Source organism: Dermacentor silvarum, chromosome 1, assembly GCF_013339745.2.
Source record: "Dermacentor silvarum isolate Dsil-2018 chromosome 1, BIME_Dsil_1.4, whole genome shotgun sequence".
NCBI classification, from domain to species: domain Eukaryota; kingdom Metazoa; phylum Arthropoda; class Arachnida; order Ixodida; family Ixodidae; genus Dermacentor; species Dermacentor silvarum.
Window position 1 is genome coordinate 421,674,895 of NC_051154.1, and position 21,592 is coordinate 421,696,486.

General features: G+C 47.1%; 1 protein-coding gene across 3 annotated transcripts in view; it reads left to right on the forward strand.

Moving 5' to 3' along the window:
- Positions 1-21,592, forward strand: part of LOC119437625 (valine--tRNA ligase, mitochondrial-like) — a 201,138-nt gene that overhangs the window by 48,666 nt on the left and 130,880 nt on the right. For all 3 annotated transcript variants that reach the window (XM_037704619.2, XM_049660745.1, XM_049660746.1), the window contains one exon: positions 15,737-15,910. In XM_037704619.2, coding sequence (XP_037560547.1) covers positions 15,737-15,910 — 174 coding nt within the window. The remainder of the gene's footprint in view (positions 1-15,736; positions 15,911-21,592) is intronic.

The window sequence follows — 21,592 nt, forward strand, 5'->3', positions numbered from 1 at the left end:
TAGGCCTTTTCCGGTTCCCTTCAAAGCTAAAGTGGACGGCTCTACGGAATGAATTACCGGTGCTCACAAGCCGCAATATTTTCTTATCGTTGTTGTCACTCTTCGCAATAATTGTACACAAACAAGAAAAATATGCAGATATTACGAGCGCCGTCCGCTGTGATGCGAGCACAGCCGAGCCAGTCGTCTCCCGTCGGTAGCCGTGCGGTGCAGCTGAGCTCAAAAAGTATCGGAGCTCTCGTTCATGTTAAACGTTTGACAGCGGATATTGTTTTTCATAAAATGTACAATTTATGCATCATTTTATCTAGCAGAAATAATTTTGCTTGGAACAGAAGCTGCAGGGGATGTTTTCGTCGCCGGCGGCAGAGGCGTGCAGCTTCGCGTATCGTCGATTGGCCCGTCGATCGTGCAGCGGGCGGTGCGCCGACCGAACTGTCGTGTACTTTGGACACCTCTCGTGCGGCAGACGTTCTACGGCACTAGAGGTTGGTTCGCCGTCGGTATACTTGCCGCTAGCGCGGACGTGCCTTTAACCAGAAGTGGACAGTGTTTTGAGAAGCGCGTTGGCGATGACGTATGTGACGTGACATTTGGAGGAGCACTCGGAGAGGAGGAGAGACCAGCCGACAAGGAGAGTACGGAAGGAAAGAGCAAAGCGAGAGAGGGCCATGTTTTGATCATCAAACGCGTGTAACTTCGTTATTACGGCACCATTTCGAAAAATTCTCGCGGCTACGTGTTCGTTGAAGACTCATGCACAACTGCAACACCACAACTAAATTCCGACCTCGGGGTGGTTTAGGGGCCCTTTAACAAACTTTTCCGAAATCCCGTGCTGACTGCTTATAGTTTCAATGTAAAAATACAATGTGAACATTTCAGAAAAACGATCGTTATTGAGTTTTTGTGTCATGTTAACAATGCCTCAGTACTACGAACTAATGTTAAATAAACTGGGCATTCTTAGATTTCCGTGTACCCTTTACGGCAGCCGAAACAGTAGGCTAGCAGACAAGGCGCAGAAAGCGGAAGCTGCAGCACATGGGTTTGGAAAAACAGAGCCTGCGCCCGTGAAAACAAACACGAGATAATTAAAAAAATTATTATTTATTTATTATTTTTATTTTTTCCTTCTGTGGTGGCGATGACGCATCAGGTTTTGCGAGCACATGCTCTGCCCAGACAAATGTCGCCTAGCAATGGAGGTGCATCTCTTCCTTCTTTCGCCCTTCTTTCTGCTCATGCCTCTTTCTTTCACGCTTCTTTCTGCGGCCATTCTAGCTGTGCGCCGCGAAGAAATGTAACCTCCGTATCGCGGGGATGCCGCACGGTATCATTTTGCACTTTCTGGACGGTGTCGTTTACGTGCGCTTGCACTTGGGAATAGCTCAGCTGTCTGCCTCGAGCGAGACAGTGTGGTGTCCATGGCAAAAAACATTGGAGGCGACACTGAGCTCACATTTTGTCAGTAGTTTACTCGGCGTTGGCTTCTCTTCTGCTTGCGCCACTTTTGTTATACGGTGCTCCGATGGTGCGTGGTGGCAGAACCTACGGAAAATAGCAACAGAGCTGGCCGAGGGCCAGCAGCTACGTTTTTGTGGACAGCTCATATGGTGACAACTTATCAACTGATGGGTTGATGGGTGGAATGGTTAATTTTATGGTTTTCACTATAATGACTATTCAGAATAACAAACAATTTGCCCTCAGTCCCCTGAATTTTGTTGTATCGAAATTTCACTGTATATCCAGGCCGTCTGAGGCCGCGGTGAAAACCGATGAAAATGCTTCGTCAACTCGTGTTTACGTAACTGGTCGTCCACACAAAAATGCAACCTAATTGTTTGGATTTGGTTCCACGAGGTACAGTTGAAGCTTGTTGATACGTTCCCGTTGCGTACGTTTTCCTGGCGTCAACGTTCGCAATTGAGAATACAAAAAATGGCCCAATGGAGTTATGCCAATTTTTTACCGGTTCATACATTCTCGGAAAACATGGTTTTTTGGCACCAACATTCAGTACGTCGCCAAACAGTGATGGTATAATACGTTTTCCGGCCGCTAGATCCCATGTAAACAAGAAAATGCGCGAGGTGTGTTTAATCTAGAACAGTATATAGCTGCCGGCCGTGGCAGCTTCACCGCAATACTCACCCGCTTGTCTCGCGTAAGAACGCTATCGCACACTCAGTTTTTCATTTCGGTCCCCACAAATCTTTTCCGGGGTTGTCGCACGCCACATTCACAGCTATCTCCGCCAATCCTATTGCGATAAGCATCTTCGCCTATCTGTTTCACAGCGTGTGGTGCCGTCGGAAGCGTAGTGCACGCTTTTAATAGGCGATAACCGGGCCGCCATTCCCTGTTGCATACTGTGATTATGTACGTTTTCCGCCCGCTATACCCCATCTGAACAAGAAAAGGCACAAGGAGTGCGCAATCGAGAACACTATAGAGCCACCTATCTCATGTTAAAAAGCCGGTGCACACAGTTTCTTATTCTGGTACCAGTAAATCTCCACGAGGGTCGTCGCTTGTCGCATTCACAGCTATCGCTGCCAAACCTATTGCGATAAGCATCTTCAACTATCTGTTTTACATGTGGTGCGTGGTGCCATTGGTAGCGTACTGCACGCTTTTAGTAGGCGGTAATCCAAACGCGCCGCCGTTTTCTGCTGCAGACGGCGCAATGCGGGTATCATGTTTAGCTCGCTGCGTGTAACACCGCATTGGCGGCTAGCCGTGTGCCTTCATAAGTGCGTAGTCGCCATCCATGATCACGTCGATAGCGACCGCGGTTTCGTCCGCACTTGTTGCAGCGAACGGTAGTTTCGTTTTGACTTGGTGCGTGCGTCAGCCACCTGCCTTGTGAACCGCAAGGTTGCCGTCCATGATCGTGTCGATATCGGCCGCGTTTTAATTCGCAGTGGTTGCGGCAAGCAGTAGTTTCGCCTTGACTCAGTGCAAAGCTTTCTAAGATGAAGAGCACCGGCTACATCACCATGGACAGACAATTTGTTGGCGTCCAGCTCACTGGTGAAAAAATTATCGGGATGTGCGCGCGGTAGTAAAAAGCGCGTCTCAGATGAAGATGCGCGCCGCGGCCACGCTGCGAAGGCGTCACAAGGCCTTCCCCGCTGCTAGTGCTAATTCATAAGATAACGAGAATTCAGCTTCCGCACTGCTATTTTTGCAAAATAGAAACACAATTTGCCGATTCATTCAGTAAATAAAAGCGTGTTGACTTAGTAAGCATTTGTTAGTTTTCTTGATAGACCCTTGATAATTCGATATTTGGGTAATTAGGACATTTTAATTCAATTAATTTGATGGGGGGGGGGTTCCTTGGCACTTCATGAAGCTTAGCAGGGTTCTCTGGAACGTACGTGCTTGAGAACCCCTTGTCTAGAGCAAGGGTTCTCAAGTACGTTCATCCCAGGAAACCCTGCTAAGCTTCATAAAGTGCCAAGGAACCCCCCCCGATTTAACCGAATCGAGGGTATCAAGAAAACAAACAAATGCTGCACTACGTCAACAAGCTTTTGTTTACTCAATGAATCGTCAAATCTTGTTTCTATTTAGCACAAGACCAGTGCGGAAGCTGAAATTCTCTTCATCTCATGACTGATTGGCGCTAGCAGCGGCGAAGGCCTCGCGACATCCTTCGCGGCGCGCGTTTTCATCCGAGACGCGCTTTGCACCAACGGGCGCACATCCCGATTATTTTTTCGCCACTCAGCTGCTCGCCAACAAATTGTCCGTCCATCGCGATGTAGCCGGTGCTTTTTATCTTCGACAGCTTGGCACTGAGTAAAAGCTAAACTACTGCTTGCCGCAACGGCTGTCGACGAAACCACGGCCGCTATCGACGCGATCATGGACGGCGACCTTGCGGTTCAGAAGGCAGGCGGCTGACGCACGCACCAAGTCAAAACGAAACTACCGTTCGCTGCAAGAAGTGTGGACGAAACCGCGGCCGCTATTGACGCGATCATGGACGGCCACTTTACGGTTCAGAAGGCAGGCGGCTGACACACGCACCAAGTCAAAACGAAACTACCTTTCACTGCAAGAAGTGCGGACGTAACTGCGGTCGCTATCGACGCTGCCATGGGAGGCGACTACGCAGTTGTGAAGGCACGCAGCCGACGCGCGCATCGAGTGAAAAAGAAACTACTATTTGCCGCAACCGCTGCAGACGAAACTGCGGTGGTTATCGACGCGATCAGAGATAGCGACTACGCACTTACGGAGACACGCGGCTAGCCGCCAAAGCGGCGTTACGCGCGGCGATAAACGCAAGAATAAAGGCTTTAAAGGCACAATTAAGCACGAAGCGCTTCGGCGTTGCTGTAGTCACGTGCCGCGTACGATTGCCGCTGAGGGCCACGGCGATGCGGACTGCGCCGCTTCGTTTCGGTTGGACGCTACGCCGTTCTTGCTCTTCTGCGGCGCGCATTTGCGGTGCTCCGCATTTTTTTTTTTTTTTAATTTTTCCTCCAACGTATAGGCCAATGCACACGCTATCGGCACCTACCCTATCTACAAATAGGAGAAAGGCGCATGGTGGTAAGTTGCGGCCTCCGAGATTCAAGTGTGAAAGCTTAGGCTCGCTGCCCGTTCCGAGAGGTTGGGTGGCTACAAGCGGCTTGCGTATTTATTGCGCAATTCGCGCGTTGCTGTTACGCACTGTGATGTGCTTTTTGACACTCGGGCATGGGTAATGGTGGTCCTTTGGATCAAGTGCACCTCGTGTTCGCCGTTTTAGACACTTGTCGAGAGCGGGACCAGGGAAAATTTATCAGTGGCTCGCGGAACCCCGAGCAGGGGCCTGCGGAACCCGTAGGTTCCGCGGAACCCACTTTGAGAACCCATGGTCTAGAGCATTGGCGCCATGCAATTCCGATTCCAGACTGAACTCTAATGCCTAACGGCCGCCATGCATTTTTTAGAGGATATGATATTGACGGCATATTATGCGGAGCTCGATGAAAGGATGCTACTTGACGCACCAAAGAGCCCTGTTCTGTCTGCAAATGCAGTTCCCACCTTATTTACGAACTGTCCAAAGTACCTCACTCGTTCCAATAAACCTCGAAAGCCACTCCGGAAGAGAGAACCTCCTACGTGCCAGCAAAATCGCTGTGTGAGAAACTGCTGTGTGCCACAGCAGTTCATGCAAATTTTGCTGCATGTATTAGATATATACAAGGGGTCCCAACTATCATGTACCAAGATTTAAAAATACGCAAATGTCACGTAGCTGAACAGAACCAAGCTAATGTTGTTTGCCGTTGCTTGAAGATACTCAGATTTTTTGCATTCTGCCTAATTACATAATTATATTCATAATTGAATAATGAACTTTTCAAATACTACAATTATATAAAAGGTGTCAATTAGAAAATTGTAGACATGAAAAGCTCCCGATACAGCTTTCTGTTGCTCAATACGTGCTACATAAAAGTCTTTTGTGAGCGTGAAAGAAGCGCGAACACACGCAAAATTGCCACATGACTGGCCGCTTGAGGCACTTTGCGTGTATTCGCAGACTGCTTTCACGCTCTGAAAAACACTTTTATGTATCACGTATTGAGCAACAGAAAGCTGTATCAGAAGTTTTTCATGTTGTTCGACAATTATCTCATTGACACTTTTCATTTAATTATAGTATTTGAGAAGTTGAATAATTAATTAAGACTAATTGTATAATTAGGCAGAATGTAAAAAATTGTCCAAGGAACGGCAAACAACAGTACCTTGGTTCTGTCCAGCTATGCGACATTTGCATATTTTTAAATATTGGTGAATGATAGTTAGGACACTATAATACTGCTGTTGTCTGTGCAAATGTGTGCTTGATATTCATATTTGTTCCATTATAGCTACTGAATTATTTACAATGCATGTGTGGTGTATATTACACACTTGGATGTTTTTATTCAACATTTTTACATTGTGGGAGTGGATGAGAGCGTACGCGTCTGGGATGGTTGTCTCGTATTAAAATTATCGAGCTGCTTCATGCGCAATTTTTTTCTTGTGTCTTTGCAAATTAAAAAAGGCTATGACATTATTGCATGGTGGTTGTAAGTGTATTTGTGGACAGGCATGCATTGTAAAATATGCTTACATTGGCACATCTCATATACAATTTAAGAAAAAATAAAATCACCTCTTTTTTTGGATTCTGCACGAGTCACTCAGTCCTCAATGAACGAAAGCCAAAGAAATAATATACAGTCGACGTCCGATTTCCCGGACCCTCAAGGGACCGCGAAAACGTCCGGAAAATCGGGCAGTCCGGAAAAATGAATGCACGTGAAAACGCACCTTTTTGGTAGGTATTTTTCGCTGACGAAGAGGGTCCACGGCCGGAGTACAAAATTCCCATTGCTATTCAGCCAATGCATCGTTTAGGTGGCTCTGAAAAGAGCCGTTTATAAAAAAAAAAAAAGTACGACGTGGCCGGCGCTACCTCATAGGTCAGCACTTGGGCGCAAAGAAGTCGCTTATTTTCTTTTGCACGGTCCGCTTGCCCGCGATCATGTCTGCCTCAATTTCAGTCAACGTCATGTTGCCGCTGTACACCGATGACAGTGTCATCAGTGCTTGCGTCAACTCCGAGCTCGTTCGCGGACGAAGACGAAGGAGCAGTCGGTGCCATCACTGTAAACGGCGAATCCGCTCGACGAAAAGCGCAGCACGAAACAGCTAGGAACTCGGTGGATGCTGAAGGTCGGGAAACGTGATCACTGAAGATAGCGCGCAGCAGCAAACGATCAACCGCAGACACGACCGCAGAGCTGGCAGAGCTGACAAAAAACACGTGAACGAACACAGTGAGGTTTGGCTTGGCTAAGCTACGGCTGGCAACGTATTGACACGTGCGGTTTCGAGGTTACGGCAGCCGCGGCGCGGTGCGGCGGTGCTGCTGGCCACACCTGCGATGCGAGTATGGTGGATTCGAGGATATGAAAACAACCAAAATGGCGGCGTCGGTGGTGACTTTGGGTCGGCGGTTAACAGTAAAAAGTCCGGGAAATCGGATGGCGAAGGCTATAAGCGTCCGGAATTTCGGACTTTTTAATACATTGACTCTATGGGGAACTTGACGGTGCCACAGATGAGTCCGGGAAATCAGGCATGTCCGGAATTTCGGGCGTCCGGGAAATCGGACGTCGACTGTACACGGTCTACATTAAATGAAATTGGAATAAAAAAGGCATTTGTTCAGGTTTTCACCAGGAAACGGTATCAGTGATGCTGTAATCCAAGATAAGACCCCTGCCTTCGTCCCGCTGAATAAATTCCCATTTGAAAGAGTTTTGACATAGCTATGGTGCATTCTCATCATAAGTTCTAGCCATGAACAGCCACTTTTCTCTAGTGCGTTGCATATCACAAGCTTGCGCCGTTTCATTTCTTAATATATATCGAGGCCACACTGAATTCACGCAACGATGCTTGAACGGTTTTCTGAGTGGGAATGGAAGCAGCGATAAGCATAAAAACCAACATTTTTCGATGCAGTCACTATTTTCTTTTGATCGAGGGGTAGCACGTGGGCAAACGCTTTTATTTTTTTATGCTTAGATGAACGGCTAGACCGGACGAAACAAATTGTGCGTGCGAGCGTAACTTCAGTGGGCTTTGATTGCTGCCCGATCGATCTGTGTTCACATCATTCACGCCCTGCACAAGATACTTTCATGTTAGCGAAGCATTAAGCCTCGTACACTGATCACTTTAATCTGAAATAACGAGTTTCATTTGCGCTTTGAGTTTTACTTACTCCACTATGAACGAAAATTTAGGGGAGGCAGAGAAATGTCAAGCCCACTGCTAAGCTGGGACCGCTGACCGTGGCGCCATCTATCTGCTTGCAGCAGAGATACTCGGTGCGCTTGGGAGTTACCCAACATACTATGGACGCTCGCGCGCGGTGTCAACACCTAAATATTCTTACACCGTGCTTACTACATCATGGGAGCTCACTGTTGGTCGAGTCCCTTCCATGGAGCGAACAACCTCAGCTACTGTTCGCTGATGAAAGTTTGCATCACTCTGGTCAAATGCTGCAATGCAATCGCACACCAGAATATTCGGCCGGGCAGCTGGATAACACTCCGTCAGACACCCGCTGACCCTTGAAGAAGCATCGGATGTCCATCATTTGGGACCGCGCAAGGCAACGCTGATTAAGGAGTTCCTCGTGGTTGATAGCGTTAGAAAATATACGCACATTGATTGGAAGGACAATTAAAGGCACACGTTGAAAACACAAATGGGCTATATTTACAAGCGAAACTTACTTACAGGCTAAAATACACGCTCACAACTTCATACATCTCGCTTGCGCACCCGCACTGTTGTGCAACCGCATGCATCCTGGGCCGCGATTTTGTAGCGATGCCTTATGACTCATTCTATACTAGTCTTATCATCCACCGCTCACGGCCGGCTGATTTTGTTGATACCGCGAGCGGATCGTCGCTCTGACCACTACAAAGCGCGATAAGTGACTACAAAGCACGATAAGCGCGAAAAGGCATTATTACCGGAAAGGCATCGCTACAAAATACCGGCCCTGCTTGCCGTTCATCGCTTTCTCATCTGCTGTCCTGGTCGTTTCCAGCTGTGTTGTCAGCCGGGCACTTAAAAACACCCAATCACACAAGCACACAGAGGAGACACGCATACGTGCAGGCGCTTACTTTCAAGGAAATGCGTGTTACGATTCTACTTTGCACAGCTGGCCGCACTGACACGTGGGTGTACATAAAAGGAATGTGCAGACCTGCCACGTGTTGATGGATGGAGCTTCCCACAGCTCGCGCCTGTATGTAAATGGTGCACAAATGGGTTCTTTGAATCAAGGAATTTTTGAGTCACAGAACTTCATCACAGACTTCAACGTGTGGTGCTGACGTGTTGACCCGGCCGATCATACTCTCCCCTCGCGACATTTCGGCAAGGAGAGTCTTAAAGGAGATGTGCGCGACGGAAGGGTGTTTTACACTCTCCCTACTAAATGGAGCGGTCAAGATTTCTTCCTAGATGTAGCCAGCAATTTATGTGAAAACTGAAGTTTTCGTCATAAGACTGCATAAATCTCCTTGAGTTCAGAAAAATTCGCGGATCGCACGCACTGTGGAAATTGATGGAAGCGAAGCTTTCTTTGCCGTTTGCTTTGATTAACAATATATAGCGATGATGTTGATGGCGAATGTTTAAGTTATTCAGTGTTTAGTGCAATACGAGAGAGGTGAGTTGATGTTAAACGCTCCCTTGCATGCACCACTGTTGTTTGTCTGCGTAGTACACAGAACACGAAACAAGACGTGCTTGCTTGTGACGTTGTTGTGCGCCATTGTTCATAACTTCCCCGAAAGTTTGCATTGTCATTGCCTCGCACGGCTCATACCATCGTGGCCGAAGTGTTAAGCAGGAGACACACGGTCCGATTCGGTGTCCGATCTAGCATCCGACGCGCCAGAACGGCAGCCGGAACCGAGGTGTTTTGCCGTGCCGAAGCGCCGGATCGGATGCCCGGCGTACGACAAACTGGACAGATTTTCACCGTCCGATGCATCCGACAATCGCACTGTCGTTTGGCAGCAGCCAATGACAGCGCGCGTGGCATGTGACGTTCTCTGACGCGTCGGTGACGTGGCGGGTCGGTCTCTCGTCGCCTCTTTTTTTTTTTTTGATGCCGGCTGCAACAGCATTGCTACAATTCGTTTCTGACCCGAAATAGTTACCAGTTCGGTAAAATCATCGCGAACCTGTGCCTGTTCTGCAAAGTAGCGCCTAGTACTAGCACTCGGCTACTTGCGAAGGCCGGGAGCCGCGATGCAACAGCATTTCGCAGGTAGACAGCACACACCGACTGTCTGAGCGAGGCTACTCACTTAGCTTGCACGCTTACCCTTTGCATCGACGGCGTCGAGTAATCCAATTGTATTTAATTATGGGTAACCTGTGTGTACAGTGTTAATCATGTTGGCAAAAATAAGTGCACTTCGACGAGCTCGGACTGGATCGCAAGAGCCGCCGGCCGTGGCGTCCGCCGAGCTAGGCCTGCCGGCCCTGTCGCTGGCTGTCGGTGGAGCCGCCAGTGGAGAACACACCGCTGCAAAGTGTTCTGTCGCTCGCAAAGACGTAATTTTAGTGACAGTGTTCGCGTAAAGCGAAGCTGCATTGCGCAAAGTTGCTTATTTTGTATTTCTCGATGAGGATACGAAGTCTTCCGAGCGTACAAGCTGGGGCGCAAGATCTCGGCGGAGCTTAGGCGCCGAGGCTCGCTCGGATGCCCGTCCCGTGTGCCCCGAATAGTCATATGCCGCATGCCGGAGCATGCGGTGCTGCACATCGGATCGGACGCCGAATCGTACCGTGTGTCTCCTGCTTTAAACTTTAATTGAATTATGGGGCTGTACTTGCCAAAACCACAATTGGATTATCAGGCATGCTGTAGTGGCGGTATCCAGATTAATTTTGACTCCCTGGGGTTCTTTAACGTGCACCTTAATCTAATTGCACGAGTGGTTTTGTATTTCACCACCGTCGAAATACGACTGCCGCGGTTGGGATCGAACCCGCGACCTCGAGCAATGCATAGTTGAAAAGCTACTGTAGCGGACACAGAACTGTTGATTTGACGTGCGCCCGCTTTCGTAGTGTCTAGACGACACTACGATGCCTTAATGCGTGGCTTTGCCTCTGCACGCCCTGCATCAGTTGTCCGCTTGACAAATCTGCATGGTGTTTATTTTTCAGAAATAGTGGAAACGTACATTAGCGTAACTTCAGTTTGCTCGTAACCGCTGTTTCCTTGCCGTCTAATGTCATATTTTCCCTCTGTATAGAAACAGCAAGAGTGGCAAGGCCGTTATTCACTCGTTTCGCGACTTCGTCGGTTCTACCCATTCTCTGCCTCCTCTCCCTCCCTCCTATCTACAGTTCTATGTACGTCTCCTCTGGACTTGCACGTTAGTAGAAAGGTAAGTGCTGCAGTTTCTGCAATGCTTATGTGAGGGGTCACAGATAATTACAGCTGTTTAGCGGATAATGTGGCAACACCCAGGGATCGCCAGAGGACATTGTACACATGCTACACGATGGAAAGGTCCAAACAAGTTTCTCACGTTGCCTATCCTCTCTGCCACGCTGCTGCCATGTATATACACACTCTGAACCACCCCCCGACGCGGCGTGCAAGTGAACAGCAGCAGAAAGTCAAAGGCAAAGAAAGCTTTGCTTTAAAATATAACGTGAAACTTTTCTCTCAGAATTGTTTGCTATCTTCAAGCCACCACAGGTAGTCTTTCTTTCACTGCCGTGACCTGACCGGCAAGATTAGTCATAGTGTGTAACGTGCAAAGTTGGCTCGCAATCCTGAACGGCGTTTTATACGGATATGCAAGACGTGAATGGGTTAATCAAGCTGTGTGGTTTTGCTAGTGCATGAAAAAAAAGTTGGCCGAATTTCCAGTGGGGAGGGAGGGCAGCCGCGCGCCCCCTTGCCCCCCTCCCCCCTTCCGGACGCCTATGGGGAGAGGGCCTGTGTATAGACTTCCGCCTATGAATGCAAAATTCTTAGTGAGTGTAAAATTTGATTACCGTATTTACTCGAATCTAACGCGCACTTTTTTCCGATAAAACGGGTCCAAAAATTGCCTGCGCGTTAGAATCGAGTACGACCCTAAATTTGTGCTACCATATCCCCATTGGCATTTCAATATGGCCGCCTCCTACGCACTTCGAGCCTAGCTCCCGTAGCTTCGACCATGTGCTGTAGTACATGTGCTTAGGCATTAGTCTACCAATTTAGTTAAACAGTGAATGTTCACAAGTTTATACGGCCGATAAAACTACTGTTCTTACTTCGTAATAGCTGTCTGCTAATTTCCTGTCGCAATCAATGCTTCGCCTTTCGGGTGAAACTGGAACTTTTTTGTTAATCGCAACTTTAGTGTATTGGGAGTAAATCTTGAGCGATAGTTGTATTTCTGTATGAAAGCATGAGATGCGCGGTACTGTAAAGGATTTTTTTTCCCTCTCTTTTGGTCACGGAAAACGGGTGCGCGTTACAATCGAGGGCGCGTTACAATCGAGTAAATATGGTAGGCCTATTTCGGAATGGAAGTGTTCTTGAAGAATCAAACAAAATAAAGTTGTCTTAGAATTGATCACTCATGGTCTGAATTAAAACATGTGTACCATAATTCGTCAAATAAAAAAAATATTTTTGTTTGCCTGCTTTACTTCGCAAAAATTGTATGCCAAGCAAATAAGCGACCTATGAAAGCAAATGTTTGCGTCTATAGCTGGCATTAGGTTTATCAAAATTACTGGTATTCGAACTTTAGAGGACTTTAAAATGTGGAGCGCTTACAATTGCTTTCTTTAATTCTACTCCAAAATTCCAATTTACTGCTCCGAAACGCAATTTTGGCTGCTCCAAAAGCTGCTCCGAAATGGTATGTGCCAGTAGCATCGCTGCACTCATCGCCGTTTCACTTATGGTGTTTGTGAGGCACTTGCTTGTAACTTTCAAAAGCAGTGCTTAACGACCAGATCAAAATAATAAATCAAGCTCTACAAGAAAGATAAAGCAATATTTACAGGGCAAGTACAAATGCAGGTACAACATGCAAGAGATGCATTGGGATTACAGTAGAACCTCGTTTACACGTTTTGGAAAAAACACACACACAAGAAAAAAACATAATAACTGTGTAAATGTATGACCTTAAGTCACTAAAACATTTGGTAGACTCGACTGTAGTTAACATCTACTTGATGCGAAGCGTTGCCCGCATTGTTACAGCATTAGACATCAACGCATGCCAAGCGGGTGGGGCCCGAGCTGCCCGAGACACACATTGTCGATATTGCGGTTTCGGCAAGTGTACATTTTCGTTCCTTGAATTCGACCTGGGTCAACAGCTTCTTTGCGTGGAGCATTTTTGTGGGAATTTTTCATGTGCCCACCCTGCAAGAATCATTGCGGCTCAAGGCACCGGTGAGTGTCAAGATTTTAAGGCACAAGCAGCCCGAGACGTGCTTTGTTGTTTTCCTATTGCGTATTTGTTTTAAGACGGTGGCAGGAAACTGATACAAAATCGAGCTCGTGGACTATGCCAGGATATGATGCTGCCAGAGTGAAACATGACGCTCACTTTGCACCGCCTGCAGCAAGGAATGGCGATGCGTTTGGGTTAACCTTTATGCAGTGCGGTACACTTCCAACGGCACTACACCAAACCTGCTGCAAAACAGATAGGTGAAGATGCTTATCGCAATAGGTTTGTTGGCGATAGTTGTGAATGTGAAGTGCGACTACCATCGAGAAGATTTGCTGGTGCCGGAAGAGGGAAGTGAGTGCGTGCTGGCAGTACTGCGGGGAAGCTGCCATGACTGGTGTCTGCTGTTCTTGATCGCGCGTGCCTCGCACATTTTTTTGTTCATATGGGATCTAGCGGCCAGAAAACGTGTCGTACAATTGCAGTTTGACAATATACTGAATGTTGGTGCCGAAAGATTGTATTTTCCGGGAGCATATTAAGAGGTAAAAAAAAGAGTAACCACTGTGGATCATTTTTTGTGTTCTCGATTGCAAACATTGGTGCTGGGAAATTGTGCAAGATGGGTTAGCATCAACAAGGTTCTACTTTACTTAGACAGCCCAAGAGCTGATTTTTTTGTACATTGAATGATCTATAGAGAGCCCATAAAGTGCCAAGAAAAAAAAGCAGCCGAAAGAAGTACATAGCATGCTGTCACATCCACTTTCACGCTGTCAAGAGACGAGCTTTCCAAATTTTTAATGTTTTTGACATATTTGCTCCCTGATGCTCAGTCAACTGACACTCATTTTACTTAGAGCTATTCACTTCATCCTCTTTGTGCCGCGATATCAACCCACAAGTTGGATTTAATAAATGATTTGCCCTTCCTTAACTTCTCAATTCGCAAGGTGTGTGTAACACTGAGTAATGAACGTCTGCTCGGAATACAGACTCTGCAGATAATCTGCAAATGCAGATTATTAGTCCTGTTCTCTCAGGACGGATAATCTATCGAAAGCCTTGTCCAACTCTGTATGGCTTGTATACATATAAAAGAAAACTGGGGCCATATTCTGAAACGATCCACTTCGGCGATACTATCGCCTCGCCGATAGTCATGTTCAGTAAGTCAACCTGCTGCTTACCCGTGACGTCAGCATGCACTATCAACACAGGCTCTCAAACGCTTCACAACACATGAGAGAACACACCGGGCAAGAGCAGAATGGCTCGAGTGTGTTGTTTTCGAGTGTACCGGCCACAGTACGACGCAGACGTGTTCGTTTATTCACGGGAGCACTCAACAACACCATGACGTCAAATTGACATAGACCGGAACTCTTAGATGACACCATTTATTTTCCGGTTTCGCTAAAACAGCCAATCAATGCGTGCCGTTGGTGGAGGCGTGGCTAAGGGGATGGCATCGCTGAAGTTTATCGTTTAAAAATATGGCCCCTGGTTGGTTACAAGGTGCATGAACTCTTTTATTATTCTTGTAGCCAGGACAAGATACAAAAACACAACATCATGGATTAAGAATTTAGTTTCATAGCTCTTTTATAAAGCTCAGCAAACATGATACATGAAAACAAAATAAGGAAACAAAGCACCACATTGGAGCTTATGTCATATGACGAAGCTTCAAGTAGTGCATTGTTTTTCTTCTACCTTTCTTCCTCACGGAGACGTACCCTGCCATACACCCAGCTGAAAAGCAATGAGTTTGGAGTTTAGAAGGTTGATCCATTATCGCTTCTGTCTTGTGGTTGCATCGCAGTTGTAAAGAAATTGACACGATGGAAGGCACCGAGCAAACAAGAGACACCGCGTCACAACAGCCAGCTACTATGGTGCCATCCTAAAACAGGCATCTAAGGCCGCTAGCGCCATCAATCATCATGAATTACTGCTACGCTCAATGCTGCGCACTGCCTGCTGCGATGCTCCCACCTCGCAATGGCTAGGTGAAAGAATGCCGCTACCTGAAAACTTGTTTCTCCAGGGACTTTACGTGGATAGATGGATGCTATAGCGTCCTATTATTCTGCCTAATTCTGTTAAAAATAAAAACACAGAATTCCCAGCATAAAATTTTCTGAACCACTATTGGGAACTTTGTTTTTGTACTCCTTCGTTGTTTGTGATCTCCCTACTTTTCTGCCAACAAATTTCTAATCACCTCTTACTAATCTCTTACGGACATGTTTGCTTTCCCCCTGCTATCACTGAACCCAAGGGCTTCAAGGAGGCCAGAGGAGCCTAAACCAACCGCTGGGCAGATATCTTCACATTCTAATAAAACATGTTCTATCATAGAGATAGCTTTACTGCAGCAAGCTTCTTCTTCCTTGTACCTCTCTCCATAATTACGCATTCTGAGGCATCCTGATCTCGCTTCGAAAACTAAAGAGCACCCCTTTGAGTTATCATAAAATGTTTTTCCCGATTTCATTTTTTCCTCCTAGGATTTGGTTTCATTCTGTTCTTCAGACACATCTTTCACACTTTGTGAAAGCACCACGGTAGTTCAATTTTAGGATGTTTACCTCAAGACAGAAGTCTCCTTCCTCATGCATTAATTTGTACTCATTGATACTGGCTAGGCTACTGTGTAATAATGAAACTCTTTCTCCCTCTCTCCTTTGCTATTGCAGAAATCGAGGTTGCAACAACCCGACTAGAGACAATGCTTGCAGACACAGCTGTGGCCGTCCACCCTGAAGACCCACGTCACGCTCACTTCATCGGTCGTCGAGCAAGGCACCCAATAACTGGCCGAGAGCTGCCTGTTGTGGCTGACAGCCTAGTAGACAGAAGTTTTGGAACAGGTGAGAAGGCCGATATATAGGGTCTGCAAATTCTGCATTTTTTAAATGACTCCACAACAAGCACAAATTGGATGGTGGCCGATGCCTATACTAACCTCTTCACTAGTTACGCACCCGACGAGGTGGCTCAGTCAGCTAAGGTGTTACGCCGCTGAGCATAAGGTCGCGGGATCGAATCCCGGCCCGAGCAGCCGCATTTCGATCGAGGCGAAATGCAAAAACGCCCGTGTGCTTACGTTGTAGTGCACGTTAAAGAACCCCAGGTGGTCAAAATTAATCCGGAGCCCTCCACTACGGCGTTCCTCATAATCGGAACTGGTTTTGGCATGTAAAACCCCAGAAAGAAGAACTAGTTTCGCCTGTGGTGCATGCAGTTCTTCATAATGACAAAAACATGTGATGTGACTTATTGCCGCAAATTTAGCATGTAAATCAAAGGCAGAAAATGGCACGATCATGCTACGGGCGTACCATGGCGAGAACTACTTCTGTTGCCATCTTGTGATGGCAATGGCAATGACGCTGGCTAAGCTTGCTCCGACGGTACGCTGTTGCAAAAGCTGTGAATGCGGTTTTGGTTTTATATCTGGGGCGCAATCTTGTACGTGTTCCAAAATGGAACGGAGGCGTTCCGTTCCATCGAGCCGCACACGATTGGTCAATTTGAACGTCGCGGTTGAAATTGACCAATCGTGTGCGGCTCGATGGAACGGAACGCCTCCGTTCCATTTTGGAACGCGTACAAGATCGCGCCCCAGAATGGACTGCGCAGACAACTTATGGACCGATTTTCTTGGGGGGAAAATCTGAAAGCGTTAGAATCGTTTTTAGTGGGGGATGACGTTTATACGCATTCACTGTCCCCTAAGCTCAGCTAAGGCAGATGCTGCCACAGGAGGGGGCGCTATTGGGGTTACAATTGGGGTCAGGTGTGTGCGTTCTGACTAGTCGAGTTCAAATTATTCCGTGAAGGGCAATTTCATGATCGAAGTAACTGAAGTTTGGACCCATTGAAATGTATGGGCATTTGTATAGACCTTTAGTCATTATCAAATTAACAAAAAATCTAATGAGCTTAAGTCGAGTTATTTGAAGCCTACTTACTGTATTAAGTTTAGCTGCAGTAGTATGTTGTGCTTCAGCAGTAGAAAGACGGTCACTGTTACCGCAAGAGGAAGCTTGCTGAGCCAGAAGAGGTGCAAAAACAAAAGATGGGCAACAACACTGCCTTGGTGTTCCTATGCCAACTTGCCGTGATGTCATTACCTTTAAAAGCATCTGCCTGGGTCTAGTCAAGTACTAGTATATTTCACATAAAATGATCCAAACACTCACCCTAACAAGTTTTTGGAGCTCTCTGTACCAAAACGCCCCAAATATCAGAAAATACTTTAAAATTCATTATGTTACTCTGACATACCAGCGCAGTGGAATCAGCGTGAAATTATGAAAAGGAAGTTTGCACTTCCTTACCTTCAGTAACAACCTTTTACAGCCAAATGAATGAAAGTAATATTTATTTATTTCACATACCCTCAAGTGCCAATACATTGTAGAGGGTAGTGGGTTACACAATACAGTCTAACCCTTATTATCTCAGCTGTCTCAGAGCCACACAAGATGAAATACTGAATATAATGCGGTTGCTGGAAAATCCCGCAGACAAACAAGGCAGCGAGTGCGCTTCTCAATGAGGTGCGCCAGCCGAGGGGAGAGTGACGAGGGTGAGGAGGAGGAGATGCAGAGCGAACGAATGAACGAAAAACGGAGAAAAAAATTTAGCAGACGTGTGTTGGCTCAGCGGGTGTGTGGGGGCTGCCTAAGCAACAGAGAAGACTTTTGTTGCATAAAAACGTTTGCTATATATGCGTTTGCAGTAGTTTCTGGCTGATCGGTAACGAACTCCACTTCATGCATGCTGCCATCAGTTCAGCCTGTGCACGTGATGTCGCACTAGATCTCTTTGTATTAGTCTATCGACACGAACGTTTATCAAGGGCGAGCTTCTGACACCCCTGCCAGCTAGGCCTAACCAGCGCTGTCTCATCGGGAGTCGGTGGCCAAAGTTGCGGTTTGGTGCAGAGTCAAACGGAATGCTTCGCAGTGGCTGGACGGCACTTGGAAAGCGGAGGAACCACCTCAGCAACGAAAGTGAAAGCACATCCCGGTTGTATTCTTCGATTCCTGGACACACATGGCTGCTTGCTACATGTTTTGCTTGTGCACAGCCTTTATAAATGTTGTTTTGGTTATAGTGTAGTACCGCTTTTAGTGCGTAAATCGCAACTCCGCCGACTTACGTAGCCCCGCAGGGGCGTCTGCGTCAGCAGGCGTTTGGTGTGTTGCGACACCACGGACCCGAGCACACGAGGGTTGGACCCTCCCGCGTGTAGCCGTGCGCGGCTTAGCCGTGTCTGGGGAAAGGGGGATCCTGGGGGTTGAGCCAATGCCGGGTGATTGGACCTTTAAGGCCCCCCGGCGGAGGCAACACACCTCTTCGGCCTCTGCTTCACATAGACGGCACCTCCAGACTGACCCTCCTGGAGGAAATCGGCAGTCGCCTTTTCCTGTCTCTCTCTCCTCAAATCTGCGTCTCTCTCTCACACTTTTGGTCTTTCCTGTCTTCTACTCTCTTCCACTTACTTCCTTTTTCGCTGGCGGCAAGGGTTAACCTTGTGTGGCTATCCTACCTTGGGTACACCATATTAGGTTATAGTAGCGGCGTACGACTGGCGTCGTGCAGACTTGTGTACAAGCTCTGCCGCGTCCCCTCGTTGGGCTCCGTGGTGGGCGGTCGGCGCTGTTGCCGAACACATACACCTTCTTATGGCAGCGCAAACCTCTGTCGTCTATGATCGGCCTCTGAAAAGAGGCCGCACCGAAGCAACATTCCAGTTCTCCTTTCGGAGCAACACCCCAGCATTCCCCAAGTACCATGTAGTCCATAGTGAGAACAACACACCCGTGAGAAAACTGTCTCCTTTCCTGGTGGCCAAGTGCCTAAAAGACAAAATTGGACCGACATACAAAGCCTCAAAAATGTCTAGCGGGGACCTCCTCCTAGAACTAAATGACAAAGACCAAGTACAAAAGCTCTCGGAACTTACCAGTATTGGCGATGCCACAGTTACAATTTCAGCCCACAGAACTCTAAATACAAGCAGGGGTGTGATATCCGAGGAGGACTTCCTTGGTTTGAGCGATGAGGAACTGCTGGAGGGTTTCCAGGAACAAAACGTGACCAAAGTACAAAGGATTGTCATCCGCAGAAATGATCAAGAAATTCCGACAAAACATGTCATACTCACCTTTGGAACAAGCGAAATGCCTACCTCTCTAAACGCAGGGTACGTAAAAGTAAATGTCAGACCATATATCCCGAACCCCCGACGATGTTTCAAGTGTCAAAGGTTTGGACATGCTTCACACGCATGCCGAGGACAAACAACCTGTGCTAAATGCAGTTCCAATGACCATCAATCTGACAATTGCACTTCTTCTCTACACTGTGTCAACTGCAAAGGGGACCATCCAGCCTACTCGCGGTCCTGCCCTTGCTGGAAAAAAGAAAAGGAAGTAATTGCACTAACTGTGAAAGAAAAAATCTCGTTCTATGAAGCAAGAAAGCGACTGTCTTATCTTTCTAGAAGAAGTTATGCCGAAGTGACGCAGGTGGGGGCAGCGTCACAGAGGCCTCGGGAGTCCTCCGAGCCCACGCACAGTGGTACCGCAGTGACCCCTCCTGCCCCCGTGGTGGCAGCAGCCAGTGCTGCTCCATCCTCTTCGAAGGGCCCGCAGACGCCAGTCCCGCTGGGCCCTAAACTCAATCGAACTCCACGGCCCGAGACACGTGTCCCGGCGCCCACCTCTCGATCCTCCAGCGCCTCTGAGAGAGCGATGGAGGTCGACGCAAAAACCACGGTGTCATTGACGCCGAAGGACAAGCGCTCTCTCGAGCGCGCAAAGAGGGACAAAGTCCCAATAACCACACTATTTAAGAAAGTGATACCCTAAGGGTTATTGCTCCTTTGTATTAGCCTTCTCCACATCCATGTCACCTAACACCTTATATCTTATTCAATCGTAATGAAATTTTTTATCTTTCAGTTTCACAATGGCTTTTATTATCCACTGGAACTGCAGAGGTCTATTACGCAACTTAGGTGACATCAAAGACATGCTAAGTAACTTCTCTCCTGCGGCCTTGTGCTTGCAGGAAACAAACCTTGGCGAAAAACATAAAAATTTTTTAAAAGGCTTCACTGTGGTACGGCGCGACCGTACCCAGGCGAGCCGGCTTTCGGGTGGTGTAGCCATTGTTCTGCAGGCAGGTATCGCAGCTAGAGAAGTTACCATTAACAGTCACATAGAAGCTGTTGCTGTCACCATTTTAGCGCACAAAACCATCACCATTTGTTCGCTATACATTCCACCACAATCACATTTTACCGTAAAAGACCTAGAGTTAATTTTAAACCAGCTACCTCAACCTTTTTTAATCGCGGGTGATTTTAACGCACATAACACGCTATGGGGTAGTAAAACAAACGACACCAGGGGACAAACACTTGAAGATTTTATCCTTGCAAATGACGTATGCCTTTTAAACACCGGTGCTGCAACCTACTGCTCTCCAAGCACAGGAGCTATGAGCTGTCTGGATCTAGCACTGTGCTCTCCGTCTCTCTATAGTGATTTCCACTGGAGTATTATAGATAATCCCTATGGTAGTGACCATATGCCTGCAATCATAAAACCAACATCCAAGCTACCTATCCTACCTTCTAGACCACCCCGTTGGAAACTTCATCTTGCAAATTGGCCTCTCTTCACCGAAAAAGCTAGTCTAGACAAACTGATCTTAGATGACCTAAGCATAGATGAAGCGAATGAGAGGATTACTACTTGCATAGTTGCTGCGGCGGAAGGGGCTATTCCCAAATCTTCAGGATTCTTAAGAAAAAAACTAAAACCCTGGTGGACAAACGAATGCACAGAAGCTAAAAAATTGCAAAACAAAGCGTGGGGTATTTTCCGAAGGTACCCAACCCAAGATAATCTGTTATCATTCAAAAAAGCGAAAGCAAAGGCGAGGTATATCCGTAGGCAAGCAGAACGAAATTCATGGAAAAACTATATCTCATCGATTAACAGTTCAATAACATCCAAGAGAATGTGGGATCAGGTTCACAAGTTTAGGGGCGACTATGCTTCCTGCACGATCCCCGTACTCTCAACTCCAGGCACGCAAACAAGTCTACAGGAACAAGCAGACATATTAGGCCAACACTTCTACACTATATCTAGCTCGGCAAACTATTCCGCAACATTTCTTAAACACAAACAGTCCGCAGAAAAGCAAAAGCTCCCGACAACGGGAAGTTCAGACAGACCGTTTAATGTCCCTTTAACGCTCCATGAAATAAACATAGTGATCTGTTCGGGTAAGAAAACAGCACCGGGTCCTGACAAAATACATTACACTATGCTGGCCCACCTGTCCCAGAAAGCCGTGGAGGCCTTGTTGCGTTTTTTCAACATGATCTGGGAAACCGGTAAAATGCCTGCAGAGTGGAAAAAGGCCATTATTGTTCCCTTCTTAAAAGCGGGAAAGTCACCAAATACTCCCAGCAGCTATAGACCTATAGCACTAACAAGTTGTCTCGCAAAATCGTACGAAAG